Source organism: Oncorhynchus tshawytscha, linkage group LG21 (genome assembly GCF_018296145.1).
Source record: "Oncorhynchus tshawytscha isolate Ot180627B linkage group LG21, Otsh_v2.0, whole genome shotgun sequence".
NCBI lineage: Eukaryota > Metazoa > Chordata > Actinopteri > Salmoniformes > Salmonidae > Oncorhynchus > Oncorhynchus tshawytscha.
In genome coordinates, this window is record NC_056449.1 from 36,625,154 (window position 1) to 36,652,983 (window position 27,830).

Sequence of the window (27,830 nt, forward strand, 5' to 3'; positions counted from 1 at the left end):
TGTGTTTTGCTGTGCGCTGTGAGTTTTGCTGTGCGCTGTGTGTTTTGCTGTGCGCTGTGAGTTTTGCTGTACGCTGTGAGTTTTGCTGTGCGCTGTGTGTTTTGCTGTGCGCTGTGAGTTTTGCTGTGCGCTGTGTGTTTTGCTGTGTGTTTTGCTGTGCGCTGTGTGTTTTTTGCTGTGTGTTTTGCTGTGCGCTGTGTGTTTTGCTGTGCGCTGTGTGTTTTGCTGTGTGTTTTGCTGTGCGCTGTGAGTTTTGCTGTGCGCTGTGTGTTTTGCTGTGTGTTTTGCTGTGCGCTGTGTGTTTTGCTGTGTGTTTTGCTGTGCGCTGTGTGTTTTTCTGTGCACCATGTAAACTATAATGGTAGATTGAGTTTATGTCACTCTGTTGTTGAACTGAGCAGCAGGCCTGGTCTCGGTGTGGCAGATAAGACCTCAGCGAGGGGCAGGGGCCCAGTTTGTGTGTGTGTGTGTGTGTGTGTGTGTGTGTGTGTGTGTGTGTGTGTGTGTGTGTGTGTGTGTGTGTGTGCGCCCTACACGCCAGCACGAGGGGAACAAAGCCAGATTTCCTCAGATGAAGGTCCAGGACACGACAGGATAGGTAGAGCCTAACTCTGATGGATGATCTGCCTCACGTGGCCAAGTGGCAGAACACGTTGTTGACCCTTTGCTAAAGTATTCATCTAGCTCTTTGACAATGAAATGAACTTGGATTAACTAAAAATAAGATTTTTTCTTTATTTTTGCTATTTTCCACATAGCATTCAGACATCAAAATGATGAAATATCACATATGGAATCATGTAGTAACCAGAGTGACAGCTTTGCACACTTTGCACACTCTTGGCATTCTCTCAACCAGCTTCATGAGGTAGTCACCTGGAATGCATTTCAATTAACAGGTCTGCCTTGTTGAAAGGTCATTTGTGGAATTTCTTTACTTCTTAATGCATTTGAGCCAATCAGTTGTGTTGTGACAAGGTAAGGGTGGTATACAGAATATATCCTTATTTGGTAAAAGACAAAGTCCATATTATGACAAGAACAGCTCAAATAAGCCAAGAGAAATGACAGTCCATCATTACTTTAAGACATGAAGGTCTGTACATCCGGAAGTTTCTTCAAGTGCAGTCGCAAAAACCATCAAGCGCTATGATGAAACTGGCTCTCATGAGGACCGCCACAGGAAAGGAAGACCCAGAGTTACCTCTGCTGCAGAGGATAAGTTCATTAGAGTGAACTGGAGCCCAAATAAATGCTTCACATAGTTCATGCAACAGACACATCTCAACATCAGCTGTTCAGAGGAAACTGCGTGAATCAGGAATCCATGGTCAAATTGCTGCAAAGAAATCTCTACTAACGGACACCGATCAGAAGAAAATACTTACTTGGGCCAAGAAACGTTGGAAGCAATGGACATTAGATCAGTTAAAATTTGAGATTTTTGTTTCCAACCGCTGTGTCTTTGTGAGATGCAGAGTAGGTGAACGGATGATCTCCGCCTGTGTAGTTCCCACCGTGAAGCATGGAGGAGGAGGTGCTTTGCTGGTGACACTGTCAGTGATTTATTTAGAATTCAAGGCACACTTTACCAACATGGCTACCACAACATTCTGCAGCGATAAGCAATCCCATCTGGTTTGAGTTTAGTGCAAAAATCATTTGTTTTTCAACAGGACAATGACCCAACACACCTCCAGGCTATGTAAGGGCTATTTGACCAAGAAGGAGAGTGATGGGTTGCTGCATCAGATGACCTGGCCTCCACATTCACCCAACATCAACCCAATTGTGATGGTTTGGGATGAGTTGGACCGCAGAGTGAAGGAAAAGCAGCCAACAAGTGGTCAGCATACAGTATTTGGGAATTCCTTCAAGACTGTTGGAAAAGCATTCCAGGTGAAGCTGGTTGAGAGAATGCCAAGAGTGTGCAAAGCTGTCATCAAGGCAAAGGGTGGCTACTTTGAAGAATCTAAAATATATAAGTCACTGACAGTGTCACCAGCAAAGCACCCCCACACCATCACACCTCCTCCTCCATGCTTCACGGTGGGATTCACACATGCGGAGATCATCCGTTCACCTACTCTGCATCTCACAAAGACACGGTGGTTGGAACCAAAAATTTCCATTTTGGACTCATCAGACTAAAGGACAGATTTACACAAGTCTACTGTCCATTGCTCGTGTTTCTTGGACCAAGAAAGTCTCTTATTATTATTGGTGTCCTTTAGTAGTGGTTTCATTGCAGCAATTAGACCCAGAAGGCCTGATTTACAGAGTCTCCTCTGAACAGTTGATGTTGACATATGTCTGTTGCTGGAGCTTTATTTGTGCTGCAATCGGAGGTGCAATTAACTCTAATGAACTTTGAATCTCAAATAGAAAATATATTTTGTTTAACACTTTTTTTGGTTACTACATAATTCCATATGTGCTATTTCATAGTTTTGATGTCTTCACTTTTTTTCTACAATGTAGAAAATAGTTTTAAAAAGTAAAGAAAAACCTCTTGAATGAATTCGTGTGTCCAAACTTTTGACTGATTCTGTACATTAACCGAAGCACTTTAGTGTCTTGAAAAGAACTTGCTGGCTAAATGTGGCAGCCAATGCAATTCTAATGTGTTGACCTCAGCTTTCCAGCTTTTCATATGACTTGTTCTTTGACTGTGACAGCTGCTTTTCAACCCATTATATATTTAAGCAATCTATGATTTTTCTTTCAAACCGTCTGGCAATATTTATTTATCTGGGCATTGAATACTTTGGATGTTTGATTTTTCCACAGGTTAGCATTTTTCATCATGAATCTTGTTCTACAGGCAGCTTTGCAGAGTGGTCACTAGCTGGCACAGCCACAAAGTCATAAAATCTGATTTTAAACCTAACCTTAACCACACTGCTAATGCCTAACCCTAACCTCAAATTAAGACAAAAAGTTTAACAACCCACTGGGCACACACTAGTTGAAACAATGTTGTTTCCACGTCATTTCACTGAAATTACATTTAACCATTTTTTTAATCCATTATTTTACCAGGTAAGTTGACTGAGAACACATTCTCATTTGCAGCAACGACCTTGGGAATAGTTACAGGGGAGAGGAGGGGGATGAATGAGCCAATTGTAAACTGGGGATTATTAGGTGGCCGTGATGGTTTGAGGGACAGATTGGGAATTTAGCCAGGACACCGGGGTTAACACCCCTACTCTTACAATAAGTGCCATGGGATCTTTAATGACCCCAGAGAGTCAGGACACCCGTTTAACGTCCCATCCAAAAGATGGCACCCTACACAGGGCAATGTCCCCAATTCACTGCCCTGGGACATTGGGATATTTTTTAGACCAGAGGAAAGAGTGCCTCCTACTGGCCCACCAACACCACTTCCAGCATCATCTGGTCTCCCATGCAGGAACTGACCAGGACCAACCCTGCTTAGCTTCAGAAGCAAGTCAGCAGTGGTATGCAGGGTGGTATGCTGGGTAGTATACAGTGTGGTATGCAGGGTGGTATGCTGGGTAGTATACAGTGTGGTATGCAGGGTGGTATGCTGGGTAGTATACAGTGTGGTATGCAGGGTGGTATGCTGGGTAGTATACAGTGTGGTGTGGTATGCAGGGTGGTATGCTGGGTAGTATACAGTGTGGTATGCAGGGTGGTATGCTGGGTAGTATACAGTGTGGTATGCAGGGTGGTATGCTGGGTAGTATACAGTGTGGTATGCAGGGTGGTATGCTGGGTAGTATACAGTGTGGTATGCAGGGTGGTATGCTGGGTAGTATACAGTGTGGTATGCAAGGTGGTATGCTGGGTAGTATACAGTGTGGTATGCAGGGTGGTATGCTGGGTAGTATACAGTGTGGTATGCAGTGTGGTATGCAGTGTGGTATGCAAGGTGGTATGCTGGGTAGTATACAGTGTGGTATGCAGGGTGGTATGCTGGGTAGTATACAGTGTGGTATGCAGGGTGGTATGCTGGGTAGTATACAGTGTGGTATGCAGGGTGGTATGCTGGGTAGTATACAGTGTGGTATGCAGGGTGGTAAGCTGGGTAGTATACAGTGTGGTATGCTGGGTAGTATACAGTGTGGTATGCAGGGTGGTAAGCTGGGTAGTATACAGTGTGGTATGCAAGGTGGTATGCTGCTGGCAATTTGGAATGGACGTTGAATTGACATCTGTGCCCAGTGGGAAGATTCATGCCAATAAACATCAACCTGAGTTTTTTTCAAATGTTGCAAAAGCACCAACTAGAAATCTAAACATATGATTAATTGTTCAATAATGCTCAACATTTTGTGGGAGAAGTGACATTTTCAAAATTCCCTATTTTCATGTAGTCTCACTGGTAATAATAAAAGGCCATGCTTGTTTAAAATGGAGTCATGTGAGCCTTGAAAAGGTGCATTTATTTCTTAATAAACACCATCTGGCTGAACAAGCATGAGCTTTACCCCTACTGTTCACGGCGTCTGTTGAAAGTGTGTCGCTGCCAAATGTTTCCCCTTAAAACAATTGTGTTACACTTATTCTGGTATACTTGGACACGGGGGGGGGGGACCCTTTTCTGCAACCTTGTTTTCTGTCATGAATACATACATGGCTGAACATGTGAGGATGACGGGGGTTCGTTGGCCCCATACTGGCAGATTGTTGGCTTTTTGCTCTCAGTAAAATGAGGTGTAGTATGCACAGGAAGTAGTATGCACAGGAAGTAGTATGCACAGGAAGTAGTATGCACAGGAAGTAGTACTTCTTAACTGTTGAGGGTGCAACACAGTACGTGTGTTTGTGGCCATGTTCAGTGAGAGGAGGGCCTCTTAGCTCATATTCCATATTCACACACACTCATTTGGGGCGATGGCCATCATTCAAAGCGGTGAAATAGTCATTTTTTTGGAATGTTTTGTTGGTGTTCTTGTCTTTCCAACTGTCCCGACTGGGCAAACTCCATTTCCAGTGGACGCTCCAAACAGCTGCCCACACGTCCATCTGTACAAAGAATGATCCTCCAATCACAGCCAAGTCATTATGGTTCTGGATGACACACCTGTGTGTCACAACTGCCATATGGGCTTTCACTCACTCCTCCCATAAGGCTATTGGGGTCAGTCTCAGTGACAGACACATATGAAGCCAAACATCCTGAGGGGCTCTAGGTAGGCTTCCATTGAGGCCTTTCAACGGTCAAAATTTCGAACTGTCAAACTTCAAACTGTCGTTGTATGGGGTGATTGAATGATATTGATTTATTTATACCGTCTCCTATCTGTTGTGTTTTTCCCAGGCGGCGATGAGGAGCAGGACTTTGACATTGAGAGGAACACAGGCAGCATCGTGATCGCCAGGCCTCTGGATGCAGGGAAGAAGTCCAACTATAATCTGACTGTACAGGTTACAGACGGGCATCAGGTCGCAACCACACAGGTGATACACACATGAAATACATAGTAAATTAGTAGGTATTATAGTAAAACTTTAGATTAAGTTGCTCTGTCTGTCTGTCTGTCTGTCTGTCTGTCTGTCTGTCTGTCTGTCTGTCTGTCTGTCTGTCTGTCTGTCTGTCTGTCTGTCTGTCTGTCTGTCTGTCTGTCTGTCTGTCTGTCTGTCTGTCTGTCTGTCTGTCTGTCTGTCTGTCTGTCTGTCTGTCTGTCTGTCTGTCTGTCTGTCTGTCTGTCTGTCTGTCTGTCTGTCTGTCTGTCTGTCTGTCTGTCTGTCTGTCTGTCTCCTAGGCATATATCCAGGTGCTGGACATGAACGAGCATCGACCCAAGTTCATGACGTCCATCTACGAAGTCAGAGTACCGGAAGACACCTCTCCACGGAAGGACATCCTCCACATCTCTGCTCAGGACCAAGACAGCAACAGCAAACTCATCTACTCGCTCCACAGCAGTGTCCATCCAGACAGCCTGAAGAGCCTCCATCTGGACCCTAAGAGTGGTGTTCTGGTCATGACTGAGCAGTTGGACCGTGAGAAGCTTTCTGTGCACACCCTCATTGTGATGGTAATGTTGTTGATGTTTTTTAGTCATGTCTCCTTTTCATCTCCCTTACCATTTGAAAACATGGAGGATCTAAAGTACAGCGTATCTATCATAACAGTTCTACAATGTAATCTCTGTCAGATTACAGCAATCATTTTTTTCTGGTTATCTAGGAGCTTGAATTTGGATGAAGTTAAGGTCCCCCACTGTCCCGCTCTCACCATCTCATTTTACTCCGTAGGTTCGAGATCAGGAGATCCCAGTGAAAAGAAACTTTGTGAAGGCAGTGGTTTATGTGGAGGACTGCAACGACCACTCTCCTGCCTTCCTGGCGGCCGGCTATGAGGGCACTATCACCAATCTGGCTGCGGCTGGGACAGAGGTGCTGCGTGTCAAGGCTGTGGATAAGGACATGGGGAGCAACGCTCAGATTATTTACTCCCTTCACTCAGGTACAACACAGATCAGAGATTATGGGGGGTAGATTATGATGGATTTGAATTGTGAATGTTCTTCAAGCATGATAATCTATTTTTAGCATTCTTTAAGAATAAAGAAGTATATTCTATTATAAAATCATTATTTGAGATAGATTTGTACTTTACCCTCACATACAGGCAAATGTGTTGACAATTTAAAACATTATATACACCAAAAATATGTTTGTAAAATAATTTGTTCATTTTTATTTGGTCATTGTTCATCTTTCCAGGGAATGTGGACAACACCTTTGACATTGATGGCAAGCTGGGGAGTATCACTATCGCCAAACCTCTGGACAGCCTACCCCAGGAGCAGTTTCATCTGACAGTGAAGGCCACAGACCAGGGTTTTCCCCAGCACAGCGATCTCTGTTCTGTCTCCATCACCGTCCTGCTCTCAGACAGAACCCCTCCCAGGTTAATATGTATATAAAGTAGTATTATGTAGTTTGATCATTCTAAATGTTTTAATTTGTAAATTGTATCAAATATTTCAACGTCAGCTACTACTGATATTGTGTACTGCTTTCCTAATTGCTAATTAAAAACATTCTCTCTTCTCTCTCCCAGGTTCCCATCTGATGAGTTCTTCTCAGAAGTCAGTGAAGCCAGTCCTCTGGGAACTCCCGTGATCACTTTCTCAGCAGCCAGCCCATCCGCAGTCCACTACAGCATCAAAGATGGAGACCCTAACGGAACCTTCCACATCAATGCAGAGTCCGGAGTTCTCTCTGTCCAAGCAAGCCTCAACTTCGAGAGGTGTTTCTCTTACAGACTCAAAGTGCGTGCCAGCACCTCGGCAGGAGCCTCGTCAGATACGGTTGTTTACGTCTATGTAATAGATGAGAATGATAACCCTCCGATGTTCCTCCAGGAGAAATTCCATGGCCAGATTAGTGAGTCTGCTCACATAAACAGCATGGTGATAGGGGAGAGCAACACACCTCTGGTGATACGAGCCTCTGATGCTGACAGGGACTCTAACTCTCTCCTAGTCTTCCAAATCCTGGAGCCGGAAGCGATGAAAGTCTTCAAGATAGATCCCAGCATGGGTACACTCTCTGTGATATCTGAGGTGGACTTTGAAGAAACACCTGAGTTTCACTTCAGCATTCAGGTACGGGATTCAGGGGAACCGTCGCTGTGCGCAGCAGAGCCAGCCAGAGTCACAATCCGTGTCCTGGATATCAATGACTGTTCCCCCAAATTCTCTAGGCCGGTGTACGAGTCGTCCATCATCTTCCCTCCCGTCAGAGAGATGGAGGTTGTACGGGTCATGGCACAAGATGCAGATTCAGCTGTCTCGTACGGCATCACAGAGGGCAACCTTCAAGATGCTTTTCTCATTCATCCTTCCACTGGTGCGATCTCTGTAAACAATGTTTCAGAGTTTAAATCATTTTACCAGCTGCTGGTAAAAGCCTCTGACGGCCTGTACAAAGACCTTGTCACAGTTAAGATAAACGTCACCAACATAACAGCAGGCGGCCATCTTAAATTTGAGCAGGGATTGTATGCAGCCACCATTGAGGAGAACTCGATGACGGTCAAAATGTTAGCTGTGTTGAGAGCTTCAGGTAGTTACTTGAACGAGCCTCTGATTTACTCGGTATTGAACCCAATGGGACGGTTTGCTATAGTCCCAACATCAGGGGTGCTTGAGACCACCGGCGTCCCCTTCGACAGAGAGGAGCAGGATGTCTATGACATAGTGGTGGAGGTGAGAGACATGAGGAGTCCCCCTCGTTGGGCAATAACCCACATCAGCGTTTACATATCTGACATCAATGACAATCCACCAAGGTTCTTGAACCTGCCTCACTCCATGATGATCTCTGAAGACACAGACCCAGGAGATGTAATCTTTCAAGTCATGGCGTCTGACAGTGATCTTGGAGAAAATGGCTCTATTATGTACTTCTTGGAAGAGGATTTTGATCTCTTTAGGATAGACCCTTATGTTGGTGACGTGTCCCTTCAGTGGCCTATAGACTTTGAAGCTACTAATAAATATACTCTGACTGTCCTGGCCACAGATGAGGGCTCGCCCAGTTGGACCACTTCAGCAGAGCTGAGTATCACGGTGAGAAATCGCACCAACCCCATTTTTCAGACTTTGCTCTATCCTCTAAAAGTCCCTGAAAACACATCTCCCTTCACCACCATCTTGCATGTACAAGCAAGAAACCCTGAGGGATACCGGCTTATTTACAATCTGGAAGAGAAGAATGCCTCAAAAAACTTTCACATAGATTTTAAAACAGGAGTGTTGAGTGTCACTGATTTGTTGGACTATGAGAGCCAGACAATGCATCTATTGACAGTACGAGCCACTGACTCTGTAACAGGCTCCTTTTCAGAGGCCGCTGTCGAAATAGAGGTTGAAGATGTTAACGATAACGCTCCGGTCTTCTCCAAGCTGACGGACACAGTGGATATACCTGAAGGATTACCCATAGGCACGTCTGTATTACAGATATCAGCCACAGATAGAGACTCAGGCAGAAATAGAGACTTAACCTTCCATATTATGGGGACAGGGGAAAATGAAACGGACTTCTTTAAAATAGACCCCCAGAGTGGTCTAATTGTTACGACACAGGTGTTGGACTATGAGAAGACAAAACACTTCCAGTTAAAGATCAAAGCCAAAGATAATGGCACGAACCTGTTGAGCAGCGATGCCTATGTCATTGTTAACATAACCGATGTCAACGATAACCCTCCAAACTTCTCCAAGACCCATTATCAGGCAACACTGGATGAATTGGCCAAATGTGGCCACATCGTCATAAGAATCCAAGCTTCGGACCCCGACACCAGAGACTTGAACAATCTACAGTATAAGATCCTCTCAGGTAATGAGGGAAGATACTTCGCCATCAACGAATCCTCCGGGATTATCTCCTTTTCTAACGTCTGCAAGAGAAATGTGGACCCATTCTACAACCTCACCGTGGCTGTGTCAGATGGAGTTTTCCAGAACACAGCCCCTGTGAACATTGATATGATGAACACTAATAAACACAGTCCCTATTTCAACAAAAACATCTACGAGGCGGAACTAGCTGAGAACGCTGAGGCTGGAACACGTGTGATTCGCCTGGCCGCTATAGACCCTGACGATGGACCTTACGGCAGCGTGGACTACACCATCATCAACAAACTGGCAGATGACAAATTCTCCATAGACAAGAATGGACAGATCGTAACATCTCAACCTTTAGATCGAGAGAACCCATCTCAAAGAGTGATCGCCATCAAGGTGATGGCTAAAGATGGAGGAGGGAAAGTAGCATTCTGCACTGTGAAGATTATCCTGACAGATGAAAATGATAATGCCCCTCAGTTCAAAGCATCAGAGTATCAGGTCTCAATCCAGTCTACTGTAAACAAAGGTTCTCCCGTGATTCAGATAATGGCATACGATGCAGACGACGGTAAAAATGCTGACGTCACCTACACCGTGGAGGAAGCAGAGGAAGTGACCCAGGACATCATCGAGATCAACCCCTTCACTGGCATAGTCAGCATCAAAGAGAGCCTGATAGGTCAAGAGAACAAGATATTAAACTTCAAAGTCAAGGCTCGGGACGGCGGATTACCATTCTACAACTCCACGGTTCCGGTGCAGGTGAAAGTAGTACCACCTGAGGTCTCTCTTCCGAAGTTCTCCGAGCCACTGTACACCTTCTCCGCAGCCGAGGACATCTCCATTGGAACAGAGATCGGGACGATCAAGGCCGACTCCGACATGCCAGTCATCTACAGCCTGGTCAATGGCAACACAGTGGAGAGTAACAGAGACAGAGTGTTTGCTCTGGATAAAGAGAGTGGTACTCTACTCGTCCAGAAGAGCATTGATCACGAGAAGACCAAGTGGTATCAGATAGATGTTATTGCTCAAGGCAACCACAACGGGACCGACGTAGCCTCGCTGGTGTCGGTCAGCATCCAGGTCCAGGATGTGAATGACAACGTGCCGGTGTTCGAGGCCAACCCTTACAAGGCTTTCCTGGCTGAGAACATGCCACCAGGAACCACCGTCATCCAGGTATGTTTTTTCAGATCTTTTTTTCATTGATATAATATTTTTGTACTTGAATGTTGTATGCAATTCTTTATGATTTCTGTGTTCAAGATGTGCAAATCAAATTCCCTTTTTGGAGCAGTTTAGTTTTAAGTCATTTATCCATTCATCCATCCAGGTGACTGCCAACGACCCTGACCAGGACACCAATGGACAGGTGACCTACACCTTGGATGCTGAATCCGATGACATCACCGATGACTTCTCCATCGACAGTGAGAGCGGTTGGATAACTACTCTGAGAGAAACGGACTGTGAGATGACTCAGCACTACAGCTTCACAGTGGTGGCTACTGACCACGGGGGGGAGGTGAAGCTCTCGTCCTCAGTTCTAGTGGAGGTGACGGTGACTGACGAGAACGACAACCCTGCTCGGTTCACGGAGGACGTGTACCATGGGTCTGTCATGGAGAACACTAGGCCTGGGGAGGTCATCATGAGCCTAACGACTGTTGATATGGATGTGACTAAAGAAAACAGGCAGATCACGTGTTACATCACAGGTGAGTCTTGTTGATTGATTCATTTGATTGATTGAATGATTGATCACATACACTTTTTTTGAAGTAGTTGATTAGTCGTTTTCTCAGGCCTATCAGCATTATGAACAATATTTAAATAAGAAAAAGATGGGCACAGTACTTCTCCAGAGCAATATATCTACTATAATGGCGTATTATAACAGAGCTATATATCTACTATAATGGCGTATTATAACAGAGCTATATATCTACTATAATGGCTTATTTTACAGAGCAATATATATTTATACTATAGTAATGGCTTCTTATAACAGAGCTATATATAGATACTAAAGTCATGGGTTATTATAACAGAGCTATATGTCTGCTATCGGCTTATTATAACAGAGTAATATATATATATATATATATATATATATATATATATGTATACTATAGTCATGGGTAATTTTAACAGAGCAATATATCTTCTATAATGGCTTATTATAACAGAGTAATATATATATACTAAAGTCATGGGTTATTATAACAGAGCAATATGTCTACTATAATCGCTTATTATAACAGAGCAATATATATATACTAAAGTCATGGGTTATTATAACAGAGCAATATATATATACTAAAGTCATGGGTTATTATAACAGAGCAATATATATATATATATACTAAAGTCATGGGTTATTATAACAGAGCAATATATCTACTTTAATGGCTTATTATAACAGAGTAATACACTGCTCAAAAAAATAAAGGGAACACTTAAACAACACAATGTTCCTATGCTTCCTGGCTGATGTTTTGGTCACTTTCGAATGCTGGCGGTGCTTTCACTCTAGTGGTAGCATGAGACGGAGTCTACAACCCACACAAGTGACTCAGGTAGTGCAGCTCATCCAGGATGGCACATCAATGCGAGCTGTGGCAAGAAGGTTTGCTGTGTCTGTCAGCGTAGTGTCCAGAGCATGGAGGCGCTACCAGGAGACAGGCCAGTATATCAGGAGACGTGGAGGAGGCCGTAGGAGGGCAACAACCCAGCAGCAGGACGCTACCTCCGCCTTTGTGCAAGGAGGAACAGGAGGAGCACTGCCAGAGCCCTGCAAAATGACCTCCAGCAGGCCACAAATGTGCATGTGTCTGCTCAAACGGTCAGAAACAGACTCCATGAGGGTGGTATGAGGGCCTGACATCCACAGGTGGGGGTTGTGCTTACAGCCCAACACCGTGCAGGAGGTTTGGCATTTGCCAGAGAACACCCAGATTGGCAAATTCGCCACTGGCGCCCTGTGCTCTTCACAGATGAAAGCAGGTTCACACTGAGCACATGTGACAGACGTGACAGAGTCTGGAGACGCCGTGGAGAACGTTCTGCTGCCTGCAACATCCTCCAGCATGACCGGTTTGGCGGTGGGTCAGTCATGGTGTGGGGTGGCATTTCTTTGGGGGGCCGCACAGCCCTCCATGTGCTCGCCAGAGATAGCATGACTGCCGTTAGGTACCGAGATGAGATCTTCAGACCCCTTGTGAGACCATATGCTGGTGAGGTTGGCCCTGTGTTCCTCCTAATGCAAGACAATGCTAGACCTCATGTGGCCGGAGTGTGTCAGCAGTTCCTGCAAGAGGAAGGCATTGATGCTATGGACTGGCCCGCCCGTTCCCCAGACCTGAATCCAATTGAGCACATCTGGGACATCATGCCTCGCTCCATCCACCAACACCACGTTGCACCACAGACTGTCCAGGAGTTGGCGGATCCTTTAGTCCAGGTCTGGGAGGAGATCCCTCAGGAGACCATCCGCCACCTCATCAGGAGCATGCCCAGGCGTTGTAGGGAGGTCATAAAGGCACGTGGAGGCCACACACACTACTGAGCCTCATTTTGACTTGTTTTAAGGACATTACATCAAAGTTGGATCAGCCTGTAGTGAGGTTTTCCACTTCATTTTTGAGTGCGACTCCAAATCCAGACCTCCATGGGTTGATAAATTTGATTTCCATTGATGATTTTTGTTTGATTTTGATGTCAGCACATTCAACTATGTAAAGAAAAAAGTATTTAATAAGAATATTTCATTCATTCAAATCTAGGATGTGTTATTTTAATGTTCCCTTTATTTTTTTGAGCAGTGTATATATATATCTACTATAATGGATTATTATAACAGAGCAATGTGTCTTCTATAATGGTGTATTAAAGCAGAGCAATATGTATCTACTATAATAATGGCTTATGATAACAGAGCAACATGTCTCCTATAATGGTTCATTCTAAGTGTAAAAGTGACTACATTGACAGGAAGAAATGTGTTGGTGATGACCAAACCCATATAGGCCTCCAGGTAGCATTGGCATTGATGCATTACATTCAAATGTGTTTCCTTAGACGGAGACCCATTGGGCCAGTTCTCCATTGTGCAAGAGGGAGAGGAATGGGGGCTGGTCCTCAAAGAGTCTCTTGACCGTGAATCTAAAGATAAGTACTCCCTGAAGATAATCGTTACAGACGGGAGATTCGAGGCCCCTGCCACTGTCGAGGTCCATGTCCTAGACATCAACGATAACAGTCCTCTGTGTGTGCAGGTACGTCAGTATATATTTAGATTCCTGTAGATGATATACCACACGTCTTATGCAACATCTTAAACACGTTGTACCGACCTAAGGACTTCACAGCAGTTCATACATACAGTTCCTTCGGAGGGTTTTCAGACCCTTTTTTTTCCCAAATTACGTTACGTTACAGCCTTATTCTAAAATGGATTAAATAAATAAAAATCTTCAGCAATCTACACACAATACAACATAATGACTAACTGATATTTAAAAAAAAAAACATTTTTGAAAATTTATAAAAAATAAATACCTTATTTACATAAGTATTCACACCCTTTGGTATGAGACTCGTAAATGATGATCATCCTTGAGATGTTTCTTCAACTTGATTGGAGTCTACCTGTGGTAAATTCAATTGTTTGCAATGTTTTCGAAAGGCACACAACTGTCTATAAAAGGTCCAATAGATGACAGTGCATGTCAGAGAGAAAACCAAGCCATGAAGTGCTCCGAGGCAGGATTGTGTCGAGGTACAGATGTGGGGAAGGGTACCAAAAAATGTCTACAGCATTAAAGGTCCCTAAGAACACAGTGGCCTCCATCGTTCTTAAATAGTAGAAGTTTGGAACCACCAAGACTCTTCCTAGAGCTGGCCGCCAAGAAGAACTGAGTAATCGGTGGAGAAGGGCCTTGGTCAGGGAGGTGACCAAGAACCCTATGGTCACTCTGACAGAGTTCATCTGTGGAGATGGGAGAACCTTCCAGAAGGACAACCATCTCTGCAGCACTCCACCAATCAGGCCTTTATGGCCACTCCTCATTAAAAGGCACATGACAACCCACTTGGAGTTTTCCAAAAGATTGAACTCTTTGGACTGAATGCCAAGCTTCATGTCTGGAGGAAACCTGAGACCATCCCTACGGTGAAGCATGGTGGTGGCAGCATCATGCTTGGGGTTGTTTGTCAGCGGCAGAGACTGGGAGACTAGTCAGGATCGAGGCAAAGATGAACAGAGCAAAGTAAAGAGAGATTCTTGATGAAAACCAAAGAATGGGAGAAACTCCCCAAATACAGGTCATACCCAAGAAGACTCGAGGCTGTAAACGCTGTAATCACTTTACTGAGTAAAGGGTCTGAATACTTATGTAAATGTGATATTTCCTTATATATATATCTTTTTTAAATACATTTGCAAAAATGTCTAAAAACCTGTTTTTGCTTTGACATTACGGGGTATTGTGTGTGGATTGATGAGGGGAAAAAACAATGTAATCTATTTTAGAATAAGGCTGTAACGTAACTAAATGCGGAAAAAGTCAAGGGGGTCTGAATACTTTCCAAAGGCACTCTACATAACACATCCATCAGCGGTAGCCTACCTAAGCATGAATGAAATGTGAATGTGTCAACAACTGCAATTTGACCTAAGATGTAGCTAACTATCAATGTTTCAGTTGCTGTACACAGAGGTCGTCATGGAGAATTCCCCGTCACGCATGTTCATCATGAAGGTTTCAGCGTCAGACCCAGACATCGGCACCAACGGACTAGTGTCCTACACCCTCAACGGCCCCAATGCAGACAAGTTCCATCTTGATCAAAAGACAGGTTAGAGACATCTTTTATTTGGGGTCGAAGCAGAAAGAGGCCCTAATTGAAATCTGTTTTTGTTTGAGTTGAGAGATTGCATCTCCATTCTTACAAAATACTTAAACTGAGGTCTTCAAAGAAGACAAGATGGTGTCTACCGTCAGACCAATACAAAGGTTTGGTGTTTTTTCTATATTTGGTGCTTTGGCTTCTCATCAACCATACTTCCTGTTTGTCAAGCCCATCATCAATCTCTCTTCATTATTGTAAGTCAAACAGAGCTCATAATCTTAAGAATGTGTGCTATCACATTACATATATGCTAGGAGAAGCCTTCAATGCAAAGTAATGTTATGACACTGGTAGCACGGTGAATGACGACCAGAAATGTAAACATTTTGTGATTTATATGTACTTCTCACGGTTTTGTTCTTGATAGATTTCAGTAAATATTTTGTCAAATGTTTTTAAAGAATGTATAGGCCTACCCTCTGGCCCTTTCCCCCACCATTTTGATATACATCTCAGTGTGTTTCTCCACCATTTTGATATACATCTCAGTGTGTTTGATGACAGCTTTGCACACTCTTGGCATTCTCTCATCCAGCTTCACCTGGAATCCTTTTCCAACAGTCTTGAAAGAGTTCCCACATATGCTGAGCACTTGTGAGCTGATTTTTCTTCACTCTGCGGTCTGACTCATCCCAAACCATCTCAATTGGGTTGAGGTTGGGTGATTGTGGAGGCCAGGTCATCTGATGCAGCACTCCATCACTCTCCTTCTTGGTCAAATAGACCTTACACAGCCTGGAGGTGTGTTGGGTCATTGTCCTGTTGAAAAACAAATGATAGTCCCACTAAGCGCAAACCAGATGGGATTGCGTATCGCTGCAGAATCCTGTGGTAGCCATGCTGATTAAGTGTGCCTTGAATTCCAAATAAATCACTGACAGTGTCACCAGCAAAGCACCCCCATACCATCACACCTCCTCCTCCATGCTTCACGGTGGGAACCACACATGTGGATATCATCCGTTCACCTACTCTGCATCTCACAAAGCCATTGGCGGTTTGAACCAAAAATCTCAAATTTGGACTCATCAGACTAAAGGACAAATTTCCACAAGTCTAATGTCCATTGCTCGTGTTTCTTGGCCCAAGCAAGCCTCTTCTTATTATTGGTGTCCTTTAGTAGTGGTTTCATTGCAGCAATTCGACCACGAAGGCCTGATTTACAGAGTCTCCTCTGAACAGTTGATGTTGACATATGTCTGTTGCTGGAGCTCTGTGAAACATTTATTTGTGGTGCAATTGAAGGTGCAGCTAACTCTAATGAACATTGAAATATATTTTGATTTGTTTCACACTTTTTTGGTTACTCCATGATTCCATATGTGTTATTTCATAGTTTTGATGTCTTCACTATTATTCTACAATGTAGAAAATAGTAAAAATAAAGAAAACCCCTTGAATAAGTATGCTTGTCCTAACATTTGACTGATACTGTACATCTCAATGATTTTTCCCATCACCAACAGTCAGTTTCATCTCTACTTAGACTAAATCTATCCATCTATATATTGTATGTGAGGCCCTCTGCTCCACTAGGAGATGGACTTAGAAGGAATAAGTTACCTATAATATGTTCATCTAATTATCTGTTCTTCTTCTCTGTGACAGGTGAGTTGTTCACCCTGGCCCAGTTGGACCGGGAGAAGATGATGGAGTATGATCTGGTAGTTAAAGCCACGGACGGCGGAGGTCGCTCCTGCCAGGCAGACATCTTACTCATGATTCAGGATATGAATGACAACCCTCCCAAGTTCTCCAACAACCACTATGAAATCACCGTGTTCGACAACACCACCGTCAGGACACCCATCGCCGTCATCTACGCCAAAGACCCTGACACTAGTAAGTTATGTTATTGATATAAAATTAAAAGTGTAAACATTCTGAGGGAGAGTCTGAAGGGGCTTTGCTGATCTAGTTATTATATTTCATGTGCTAAAATCCATAGAATCAGAATGACTAGAATGGACATTTGCATTCTGAGGCATGGTTTGAGGGGCTTTGTCTGATCTAGTAATTCTATTTCTATGGTAGAATCTAAATGTCCCCTTTATGTATCAGAGGCTCTACTCCTATATACATCCCCAGGTCATAACCTGGAGACTGTTCTCCTATTCCCCAGGTGATAACAGAGAGACTATTCTCCTATATACTTCCTGACTGCCACCCACCTCCACATAATAAACCCCGCCCCCGTGGATATAACCAACGGGACTGCAGGATATGAGTCAACAAGCGCATCGCTAATTTATGCATATTTAATTTAAAGATCTAGGCATCTGGATTGACGAAAAGCTATCTTTCAAAAAACATGTTGATAAGTTGATTAAGAAATTAAGAATTCAAATATTCTTATTCTATAAGAACAGGTCCTGTCTTTTGTTAAATAGCAGAAAACAAATAATTCAGTCAACATTTCTGATGGCTTTAGACTATGGCAATATTGTCTATATGAATGCAGCAGCCAATACACTGAAGTCATTGGATGTAGTTTACCACAGTACACTACGCTTTGTTATGGGTATCAAGCTCAGGACACATCGCATGCATTCTGTATCAGAAACTGGCCCTCTCTGAAGACTCGTAGAGCGATGCATTGCGCTCTTTTTTTGTTGTCTTAAAAGCCCTCTTGCATAAACTTCTGCCATACCTTACCTCATTGTTCACCTTCAGACGTTTAAGCTACCAGACCTGGAATCAGGGATGGGTAAACCTGGAGAACCCTTCAATATCTACTGAGTTAGGGCAATCATTTTCTTTGTTTTTTTTGCTCTTCTCATCAAATCAAATCAAATTTTATTGGTCACATACACATGGTTAGCAGATGTTAATGCGAGTGTAACGAAATGCTTGCGCTTCTAGTTCCGACCATGCAGTAATCTCTAACAGTAATATAACCTAACAATTTCACAACAACTACCTTATACACACAAGTGTAAAGGAATGAATATGTACATACAAATATATGAATGAGTGATGCCCGAACGGCATAGGCAAGATGCAGTAGATGGTATGGAGTACAGTATATACATATGAGATGAGTAATGTAGGGTATGTAAATATTATATTAAGTGGCATTGTTTAAAGTGGCTAGTGATACATGTATTACATAAAGATGGCAAGATGCAGTAGATGGTATAGAGTACAGTATATACATATGAGAGGAGTAATGTAGGGTATGTAAGCATTATATAAAGTGGCTAGTGATAAATTGATTACATCAATTTTTCCATTATTAAAGTGGCTAAAGTTGAGTCAGTATGTTGGCAGCAGCCACTCAATGTTAGTGATGGCTGTTTAACAGTCTGATGGCCTTGAGATAGAAGTTGCTTTTCAGTCTCTCTGTCCCAGCTTTGATGCACCTGTATTGACCTCACCTTCTGGATGATAGCGGGGTGAACAGGCAGTGGCTCGGGTGGTTGTTGTCCTTGATGATCTTTTTAGCCTTCCTGTGACATCGGGTGGTGTAGGTGTCCTGGAGGGCAGGTAGTTTGCCCCCGGTGATGCATTGTGCAGACCTCTCTACCCTCTGGAGAGCCTTACGGTTATGGGCGGAGCAGTTGCTGTACCAGGCGGTGATACAGCCTGACAGGATGCTCTCGATTGTGCATCTGTAGAAGTTTGTGAGTGTTTTTGGTGACAAGCCAAATTTCTTCAGCCTCCTGAGGTTGAAGAGGCGCTGCACCTTCTTCTCCACCCTGTCTGTGTGGGTGGATCATTTCAGTTTGTCCGTGATGTGTACGCAGAGGAACTTAAAACTTACTACCCTCTCCATTACTGTCCCATTGATGGGGATAGGGGGTCCTCCCTCTGCTGTTTCCTGAAGTCCACGATCATCTCCTTTGTTTTGTTGACATTAAGTGTGAGGTTATTTTCCTGACACCACACTCTGAGGGCTCTCACCTCCTCCCTGTAGGCCGTCATGTGGAATGATCTCCAAAAGTCCTTAAATTTGGTTCAGTTGGTGCCTGTTGAGCAATTCAGGAGGATGTTAGAGTACATTTTTACTAAAGAATGTTTTGGTTTCATTTGATTGTGTTTTTCTTGTCATGTAATTGATGTGTGTATACAGAACATATATACAGAGTGTATACAGAACATTCGAAAAGTATTCAGACCTCTTGACTTTTCCCACATTTTGTTACATTACAACCTTATTCTAAAATTAATTAAATTGTTTTTTTCCCCTCATCAATCTACAGACAATACCCCGTAATGACATCACAATACCCCATAATGACATCACAATACCCCATAATGACATCACAATACCCCATAATGACAAAGAAAAAACATGTTTTTTAGAAAGTGGAAATATCACATTTACAGTATATAAGTATTCAGAGCCTTTACTAATTTCTTGCTCTGGGAATTGTCTTGGTGGTTCCAACCTTCTCATATTTAATATATTTAATATAGAGAGACTGAGGAACAGGACCACTCCTGTAGGTGCAGAAACACATATCTAATCATCTATTATCCTGAGGCTGTTTATTATGGCTGTTTGGCATGTTTTTATGACTGTTTATTAGTTGAGTCTTCTTCATAATTGCACCTTGCATATTGTTTTGATAAGGCCATTACCTCGTAGCTGTATATTAAGTTATTACCTACTGTTGGGATTAGCATACTTTGGAAGAAACCTAAACTCGTGGTGCTAAACCAACCAGACTGACAATTCCTATTTTCTCCTCCGGCAGATATGAACTCTGAGGTGAAATACCATAGAGATAATAGTAGCTAGATAATGCCTTGTCTCTATATGAAATAGTCTCTGCTCAGAACAACCAGACTGACTCCTATTCTCTCCTCTCCTTCTGCAGGTATAAACTCTGAGGTGAAGTATTCTCTACTCGAGGACAACAGCGGCCACTTCTCATTAGAAGAGTTCTCTGGTATCCTGCGCCTGGAGAGGTCGCTGGCCGAAAACACCCGGTCGACCTTTGAACTCAAGGTCAAAGCCACCGACAGGGGGCTTCCCCGACAACTGTACTCCATCGCCACAGTTACAGTGCATGTTGTCGACCTGAGCAACTACAAGCCGGTATTCTTAAGCCAGGAGTACTCCGCCCAGATCCCAGAATCCACCCTGGTAGGGTCAGAGGTCATCAGCGTCTCTGCCCTCACTAGAGATGGGACCGAGACAGAATCCATTGTCTACTCCATCGTCTCCGGCAACGAGGGGGGAAGGTTCTACCTGCACCCAGCAACTGGTAAGGTTCTGTTCCGTTACTTCCAGGAGTTCCATGGGTCAGTAAGGTTCTGTTCCGTAACTTCCAGGAGTTCCATAGGTTAGTAAGGTTCTGTTCTGTCACTTCCAGGAGTTCCATGAGTTAGTAAGGTTCTGTTCCGTCACTTCCAGGAGTTCCATGGGTTAGTAAGGTTCTGTTTTGTCACTTCCAGGAGTTCCATGAGTTAGTAAGGTTCTGTTCCGTCACTTCCAGGAGTTCCATGAGTTAGTAAGGTTCTGTTCCGTCACTTCCAGGAGTTCCATGGGTCAGTAAGGTTCTGTTCCGTCACTTCCAGGAGTTCCATGGGTCAGTAAGGTTCTGTTCCGTCACTTCCAGGAGTTCAGTAAGGTTCCACTTCCAGGAGTTCCATGGGTCAGTAAGGTTCTGTTCCGTCACTTCCAGGAGTTCCATGGGTCAGTAAGGTTCTGTTCCGTCACTTCCAGGAGTTCCATGGGTCAGTAAGGTTCTGTGAGATTCCAAAACATTCCATAATTTTCCATAAAGTTTATTTGAGTTTATTTTGGCAAATGAATATATTTATGAAGCACAATCATTTTGAATCCCACATCAGCATGAAAGACCTGGCAGAAGGCAGAGAAGCCCACTTATAAGGTTGATGGAAAGCTAAAGGGTATAGCAAATACCTATTCACCTGGTTATGTTGCTGACTGCAATATATTGCCATTTCTTTCATGTTTTGGCAGAGTTAGAAGGTCTGCTTTCTATTTGATACTCAGAAGTCAGGCATCGGAGCAGTATTGCACAGCGAGGCAGAGAAATTATTGAAAGTACATTGTCAACGCTGGTGCACTTTTGATAGATTTTGTAAAGGTCCTGTTGATCTACAGTACCGGTCAAAAGTTTTAGAACGGCTACTCATTCCAGGGTTTTTATTTATTTATGACTATTTCCTCCATTGTAGAATAATAGTGCAGACATCACAACTATGAAATAACACAAATGGAATCATGTAGTAACCAAAAAAGTGTTAAACAAATCCAAATATATTTTATATACTGAGATCCTTCAAAGTAGCTATCCTTTGCCTTGATGACAACTTTCTCTCAACCAGCTTCATGAGGTCACCTGGAATGCATTTCAATTAGCAGGTGTGCCTTGTTAAAAGTTAACTTGTGGAATTTCTTTCCTTCTTAATGCGTTTGAGCCAATCAATTGTGTTGTGACAAGGTAGGGGTGGTATACAGAAGATAGCCCTATTTGGTAAAATACCAAGTCCATATTATCGCAAGAACAGCTCAAATAAGCAAAGAGAACCAATAGTCCATTATTACTTTATGACATGGTCAGTCAATATGGAACATTTCAAGAACTTTGAATGTTTCTTCAAGTGCAGTCGCAAAAACCATCAAGCGCTATTATGAAACTGGCTCTCATGAGGACCGCCACAGGAATGGAAGACCCAGACTTACCTCTGCTGCAGAGGATAAGATCATTAGAGTTACCAGCCTCAGAAATTGACGCCCAAATAAATGCTTCACAGAGTTCAAGTAACAGACACATCTCAACATCAACTGTTCAGAGGAGACTGTGTGAATCAGGACTTCATGGTCGAATTGTTTCAAAGAAACCCCTACTAAAGGACACCAATAAGAAGAAGAGACTTTCTTAGGCCAAGAAACACGAGCAATGGACGTTAGACCGGTGGAAATGTGTCCTTTGGTCTGGAGTCCAAGTTGGAGATTTTTGGTTCCAATCGCCGTGTCTTTGTGAGACGCGGTGTGGTTGAACGGATTATCCCAGCATGTGTATTTCCCACCATGAAGCATGGAGGAGGAGGTGTTATGGTGTGGGGTGTGCTATTATGGTGTGCTATTGACACTGTGTGATTTATGTAGAATTCAAGGCACACTTAACCAGCATGGCTACCACAGCATTCTGCAGCAATACTCCATCCCAACTGATTTGGGCTTAGTTGGACTATAATTTGTTTTTCAACAGGACAATGACCCAACACACCTCCAGGCTGTGTACGGGCTATTTTAACAAGAAGGAGAGTGATGGAGTGCTGCATCAGATGACTTGGCCTCCACAATCCCCTGACCTTAACCAAATTTAAATGGTTTGAAATGAGTCGGACCACAGAGTAAAGGAAAAGCAGCCAACAAGTGCTCAGCATATGTGGGAACTCCTTCAGGACTGTTGGAAAAGCATTCCAGGTGAAGCTGGTTGAGAGAATGCCAAGAGTGTGCAAAGCTATCATTAAAAATCAAATTCAGTATATTTTGATGTGTTTAACACTTTTTTGGGTTACTACATGATTCCGTATGTGTTATTTAATAGTTCTACAATGTATAAAATAGTTACAAAATAAAGAAAAACCCTTGAATGTGTAACGGTTTTCCTGTTGTGAAGGAGAAGCGGACCAAAACGCGGCGTGATTATATTGATTCATGTTTAATAACAAAAAGGATAAACACGAACACTACAAAAACAACAAACGTGGAAAACCAAAACAGCCCTATCTGGTGCAAAACACAGAGACAGGAACAATCACCCACAAACACACAATGAAACCCAGGCTACCTAAATATGGTTCCCAATCAGAGACAATGACTAACACCTGCCTCTGATTGAGAACCATATCAGGCCAGACATAGAAATAGACAAACAAGACATCCAACATAGAATGCCCATTCAGATCACACCCTGACCAACCAAAACATAGAAACATACAAAGCAAACTATGGTCAGGGTGTGACAGAATGAGTAGGTGTTCCAAAAAGTTTGACCGGTAGTGTAAGCTGTACAGCAATCAGCCACTCTGGATAAGTATACATTAGTCAGTAATTAATATTATACTGCCTGGTCTTATGGTGGTGCCACGTCTGTGGTGGTGTACCTCGTGACACCACCACAGACGCCTGGAGTTTATTTTCTCCCTGATTTCTCTTGGTGTCCCTTCATTACAAATCCTCCCTGCTTTGATATACCGTAGCAGGGCAGGAGTCTCATAGAGGTTGGTTGGACTGAGCCAAACCAATGTCTGTATTAGTTGTTAAATCGTTCAATAGCCAGGCTTGTCGGCAACTTAATCCACTGGTGTGTAGTTCCATCCCAGGAGTAATCATCCCACCACACAGCTGTTCTGTTACCATTGTGTCAAAGCAAAAGTCGTTTTTTTAGTTATGTATTACATGTTGTATCTATGGAGACAGACGTGGAAGCTTAATGTTATGTATTATATGTTGTATCTATGGAGACAGATGTGGAAGATTAATGTTATGTATTATATGTTGTATCTATGGAGACAGACGTGGAAGCTTAATGTTATGTATTACATGTTGTATCTATGGAGACAGACGTGGAAGCTTAATGTTATGTATTACATGTTGTATCTATGGAGACAGACGTGGAAGCTTAATGTTATGTATTACATGTTGTATCTATGGAGACAGACGTGGAAGCTTAATGTTATGTATTATATGTTGTATCTATGGAGACAGATGTGGAAGATTAATGTTATGTATTACATGTTGTATCTATGGAGACAGATGTGGAAGCTTAATGTTATGTATTACATGTTGTATCTATGGAGACAGACGTGGAAGCTTAATGTTATGTATTACATGTTGTATCTATGGAGACAGATGTGGAAGCTTAATGTTATGTATTACATGTTGTATCTATGGAGACAGATGTGGAAGATTAATGTTATGTATTACATGTTGTATCTATGGAGACAGACGTGGAAGCTTAATGTTATGTATTATATGTTGCATCAATGGAGACAGATGTGGAAGCTTAATGTTATGTATTACATGTTGTATCTATGGAGACAGACGTGGAAGCTTAATGTTATGTATTATATGTTGTATCTATGGAGACAGACGTGGAAGCTTAATGTTATGTATTACATGTTGTATCTATGGAGACAGACGTGGAAGCTTAATGTTATGTATTATATGTTGTATCTATGGAGACAGACGTGGAAGCTTAATGTTATGTATTACATGTTGTATCTATGGAGACAGACGTGGAAGCTTAATGTTATGTATTACATGTTGTATCTATGGAGACAGACGTGGAAGCTTAATGTTATGTATTACATGTTGTATCTATGGAGACAGACGTGGAAGATTAATGTTATGTATTATATGTTGTATCTATGGAGACAGATGTGGAAGATTAATGTTATGTATTATATGTTGTATCTATGGAGACAGACGTGGAAGCTTAATGTTATGTATTATATGTTGTATCTATGGAGACAGACGTGGAAGCTTAATGTTATGTATTACATGTTGTATCTATGGAGACAGACGTGGAAGCTTAATGTTATGTATTATATGTTGTATCTATGGAGACAGACGTGGAAGCTTAATGTTATGTATTATATGTTGTATCTATGGAGACAGACGCTTAATGGAAGCTTAATGTTATGTATTATATGTTGTATCAATGGAGACAGACGTGGAAGCTTAATGTTATGTATTACATGTTGTATCTATGGAGACAGACGTGGAAGCTTAATGTTATGTATTATATGTTGTATCTATGGAGACAGATGTGGAAGATTAATGTTATGTATTACATGTTGTATCTATGGAGACAGACGTGGAAGATTAATGTTATGTATTATATGTTGTATCTATGGAGACAGATGTGGAAGATTAATGTTATGTATTACATGTTGTATCTATGGAGACAGATGTGGAAGATTAATGTTATGTATTACATGTTGTATCTATGGAGACAGATGTGGAAGATTAATGTTATGTATTATATGTTGTATCTATGGAGACAGATGTGGAAGATTAATGTTATGTATTACATGTTGTATCTATGGAGACAGACGTGGAAGCTTAATGTTATGTATTACATGTTGTATCTATGGAGACAGACGTGGAAGCTTAATGTTATGTATTATATGTTGTATCTATGGAGACAGACGTGGAAGCTTAATGTTATGTATTATATGTTGTATCTATGGAGACAGACGTGGAAGCTTAATGTTATGTATTATATGTTGTATCTATGGAGACAGACGTGGAAGCTTAATGTTATGTATTATATGTTGTATCTATGGAGACAGACGTGGAAGCTTAATGTTATGTATTATATGTTGTATCTATGGAGACAGACGTGGAAGCTTAATGTTATGTATTATATGTTGTATCTATGGAGACAGACGTGGAAGCTTAATGTTATGTATTATATGTTGTATCTATGGAGACAGACGTGGAAGCTTAATGTTATGTATTATATGTTGTATCTTGTATCTATGGAGACAGACGTGGAAGCTTAATGTTATGTATTATATGTTGTATCTTGTATCTATGGAGACAGACGTGGAAGCTTAATGTTATGTATTATATGTTGTATCTATGGAGACAGACGTGGAAGATTAATGTTATGTATTATATGTTGTATCTATGGAGACAGACGTGGAAGCTTAATGTTATGTATTATATGTTGTATCTATGGAGACAGACGTGGAAGCTTAATGTTATGTATTATATGTTGTATCTATGGAGACAGACGTGGAAGCTTAATGTTATTTTCTTTGGTCTCAGCTAGTCACATGAAAGAGAGAGTTTAGAGGACTGAATGAGTTTAAATGTGTGATTCTCTTTGTTGTCTTTCTTCAGAGCAGAGCCCTGCAGTATAACACAGTACATTGGGTAATTTTCTTTAGTTTCTTCAGATATTTTTCTCTTTTCTCATTGGAACGTCAGCGTAAATCAGGTGGCACTTCCAATTGCATATTTACTAGCTCAGTTCCAACATGAGTTCAGGGTTGAAATCAAACAATTCAGGAAGTAAACTGAAATTCCAATTCAATTATTTTCATTGACCTCTCAATAAACTGATAAAGGAGAAGCTATTTTTGGATATTAAATTCAAATCACTTGCTGAAATAACTGACTTTGATTCGAATTGTTACAGCTTTTGTCAAATTGGTGTCAAAAGTACATTTTTTGTTGCGTGCTAGTTTATCCTTAACCCTTTTCCTAACCTTAACTACCTCAACAAACAGACAAGGTGAGGGTCTAGAAGTCTTCAACTACCTCAACAAACAGACAAGGTGAGGGTCTAGAAGTCTTCAACTACCTCAACAAACAGACAAGGTGAGGGTCTAGAAGTCTTCAACTACCTCAACAAACAGACAAGGTGAGGGTCTAGAAGTCTTCAACTACCTCAACAAACAGACAAGGTGAGGGTCTAGAAGTCTTCAACTACCTCAACAAACAGACAAGGTGAGGGTCTAGAAGTCTTCAACTACCTCAACAAACAGACAAGGTGAGGGTCTAGAAGTCTTCAACTACCTCAACGAACAGAGAATTGTACCTGTGTGATATTATTGCACATGTTGAAACCTGGTGGGTATTTTAAAGGAATGCAGGTGGCGGTTATGACTGTTGTTATGTTGTTATCTTGTCTTATGTTAAGGAAGTGTGTAAACCAGACTGGCAGATGCCCCAGGAATCCAGGAACGCTCTCTTTCCTCCATTTACAGGTGTCTGTTTCTGCAGCTGACAGATAGAGAGATGGAAGAAGTGAGAGAGAGAGAGAGGGGGATGAGAAGGAGAGGGAGGAGACAGACACACAGAGAGAGAAAGAGAGGGGGATGAGAAGGAGAGGGAGGAGACAGACACACAGAGAGAGAAAGAGAGGGGGACGAGAAGGAGAGGGAGGAGACAGACACACAGAGAGAGAAAGAGAGAAAGAGGGGGATGAGAAGGAGAGGGAGGAGACAGACACACAGAGAGAGAAAGAGAGGGGGATGAGAAGGAGAGGGAGGAGACAGACACACAGAGAGAGAAAGAGAGGGGGACGAGAAGGAGAGGGAGGAGACAGACACACAGAGAGAGAAAAGAAAGAGGGGGACGAGAAGGAGAGGAGGAGACAGACACACAGAGAGAGAAAGAGAAAGAGGGGGATGAGAAGGAGAGGGAGGAGACAGACACACAGAGAGAAAGAGAAAGAGGGGGATGAGAAGGAGAGGGAGGAGACAGACACACAGAGACAGAGAGAGAGGGGGATGAGAAGGAGAGGGAGGAGACAGACACACAGAGAGAGAAAGAGAGGGGGACGAGAAGGAGAGGGAGGAGACAGACAGAGAGAGAAAGAGAAAGAGGGGGACGAGAAGGAGAGGGAGGAGACAGACACACAGAGAGAGAAAGAGAGGGGGACGAGAAGGAGAGGGAGGAGACAGACACACAGAGAGAGAAAGAGAGGGGGATGATAAGGAGAGGGAGGAGACAGACACACAGAGAGAGAAAGAGAGGGGATGATAAGGAGAGGGAGGAGACAGACACACAGAGAGAGAAAGAAGACGAGAAGGAGAGGGAGGAGACAGACACACAGAGAGAGA

General features: G+C 42.6%; 1 protein-coding gene across 1 annotated transcript in view; it reads left to right on the forward strand.

Annotated features, from left to right (window-relative positions):
* LOC112220588 (protocadherin Fat 2) overlaps positions 1-27,830 on the forward strand; it is an 86,832-nt gene that overhangs the window by 29,530 nt on the left and 29,472 nt on the right. Inside the window, exons 8-17 of the mRNA XM_042303432.1 lie at positions 5,294-5,433; positions 5,739-6,014; positions 6,235-6,445; positions 6,706-6,892; positions 7,046-10,529; positions 10,684-11,068; positions 13,431-13,627; positions 15,056-15,209; positions 16,872-17,105; positions 20,087-20,476. Of these exons, the coding sequence (XP_042159366.1) occupies positions 5,294-5,433; positions 5,739-6,014; positions 6,235-6,445; positions 6,706-6,892; positions 7,046-10,529; positions 10,684-11,068; positions 13,431-13,627; positions 15,056-15,209; positions 16,872-17,105; positions 20,087-20,476 (5,658 nt within the window). The remainder of the gene's footprint in view (positions 1-5,293; positions 5,434-5,738; positions 6,015-6,234; positions 6,446-6,705; positions 6,893-7,045; positions 10,530-10,683; positions 11,069-13,430; positions 13,628-15,055; positions 15,210-16,871; positions 17,106-20,086; positions 20,477-27,830) is intronic.